General features: G+C 42.0%; 1 protein-coding gene across 1 annotated transcript; it reads right to left on the bottom strand.

Annotated features, from left to right (window-relative positions):
• Positions 1-336: 336 nt before the first annotated feature.
• On the bottom strand, positions 337-1254 carry LOC137633270 (cuticle protein AM1199-like). The gene is made up of 3 exons (XM_068365480.1): positions 1231-1254; positions 742-992; positions 337-620 (listed from the first exon to the last, which is right to left on the bottom strand). The coding sequence occupies exons 1-3, from the start codon at positions 1237-1239 to the stop codon at positions 407-409; spliced, it is 474 nt and encodes a 157-aa protein (XP_068221581.1). The 5' UTR covers positions 1240-1254; the 3' UTR covers positions 337-406.
• Between the last annotated feature and the right edge of the window lie 429 nt (positions 1255-1683).

Raw genomic sequence — 1683 nt, forward strand, 5'->3', positions numbered from 1 at the left:
AGATAAATGTATAAACACATGAGACAAATTAGATCCAGTAAGCCTACTAAAGTACCAAGTAGGGATAATAGCCGCTATATTTCATGCAGTGGAAGGAGATATAAAGAGATATGGAAATATATATTTATTTACAACAAACCACAAGATTAACAGACACTATAAATATGCGTATACAGACGACGAATCTTGGATTATAAATTTCCCTATTTTGTTACATTTCGGAAATACTTCTGTAAATATTTCCAAAATAAAGACCTTTGTCTCAATTGAAGAGAAATATAATCAAACAAAGCAATTCTCAACATATGGTAAGATTCGCTGAAGATTCGCTGAAGTAAATATACTTTCTGATGGCCATTCAATCATCTCCCCAGCCAAGATTTGATTGGAGGAGAGGTTCGCGAGTTTAGAAGCTATATCCTTGACTGGGCGGGGCAGGAGGAGCGCTGTACTGAGGACGGTTCGCTCCTGCAGCGGCCTGTTGGGCAGCAAATTCGATTTGGGCAATGGCGTGGGCTGGAAGGGGGTGGGGGGTTGGCAGGAGGTCGGACTCGACGCGGTAGCCGTTGGCATCGGCTACGAAGTTGAAGACACCTGGACTGCCATCGGGGAAGGTGAAGCTGCAAGAGGAAATGGGAGTTTTGAAGACGATTAAATTTACAAACAGTTTTTGAGGATATATTGGCAAAGTATATTTGCTGCAGGTCAGTTGGTAAAAGGAATTATTAAATAGACTTTTACCTCCATCCTCCCTGAGAAGCTACTGCCCCTTCAGGTCCCTGAGGGGCGCCCTGCTCATTACGACTGATGCCATCTCCGGTTTCGAAGTTAAAGCTGTACACTCCAGAGGCGTCAGGTCCCTCGCGATTGTCAACCAGGATAGGAACCACAGGGCCTGAGGGACCCCCACCGTATGAAGGAGGAGGGGGAGGGGCACCATACCCTTGGGGGAAGGCATTCACTGCTCCCAAGGACAAGCACACAAGCAGAGTCTTGGGTAATATAAAGGGAAAATATTGTTTACATAATTAGCTTCGAAATAATCGCAGATATATCATTACTTTCTACTTATAAATGTTGCAAAAATACATAAATACAGCATTATATATATATATATATATATATATATATATATATATATATATATATATGTATATGTGTGTGCGTGTGTGTGTGCGTGTATGCATGCATACACACAGAAAGCTAAAAGTTTCTAGTTGACTTCCTTACCGAAATCATGTTTATGAAGAGGATCGTTCGAATCGAATGCTTAGTCAAGCTCAAAGTGGAGTATATATAGCAAGGCTGTGTCCTGCCTCTCCCTCGCACTCACTGTCCACCCCCTCCCCTCCCCCCCCCACCCCCCGTCCTCCTGACGTGGGGAAATAGGCCTTAGCCCCTCCCCTAAAACGCAACCTAATTCCTGACAGATGGATATAAACCAGTAACCTTCATCTCTCTCTCTCTCTCTCTCTCTCTCTCTCTCTCTCTCTCTCTCTCTCTCTCTCTCTCTCTTCATCGATTGAGACTATTTTTTTAATAATTTCCTCAGATACTATAAAAATAAAATCTACTGATGAAATAAATTATACTAAACCATAATGTTTTAAACCTTAATTTTTGAGGGTTGTGACCTTTTCTAACCCTACAATTTAAAGGTTAAAGGTGTCTGGTTTCAGTTCC

Source organism: Palaemon carinicauda, chromosome 42 (assembly GCF_036898095.1).
Source record: "Palaemon carinicauda isolate YSFRI2023 chromosome 42, ASM3689809v2, whole genome shotgun sequence".
NCBI lineage: Eukaryota > Metazoa > Arthropoda > Malacostraca > Decapoda > Palaemonidae > Palaemon > Palaemon carinicauda.

Excerpts from the sequence above, each read along its gene's own strand:
- LOC137633270 (XM_068365480.1), bottom strand. Across the intron at positions 621-741 it reads GCTTCTCAGGGAGGATGGAG|CTTCACCTTCCCCGATGGCA; the intron begins GTAAAAGTCTAT and ends TTCCTCTTGCAG.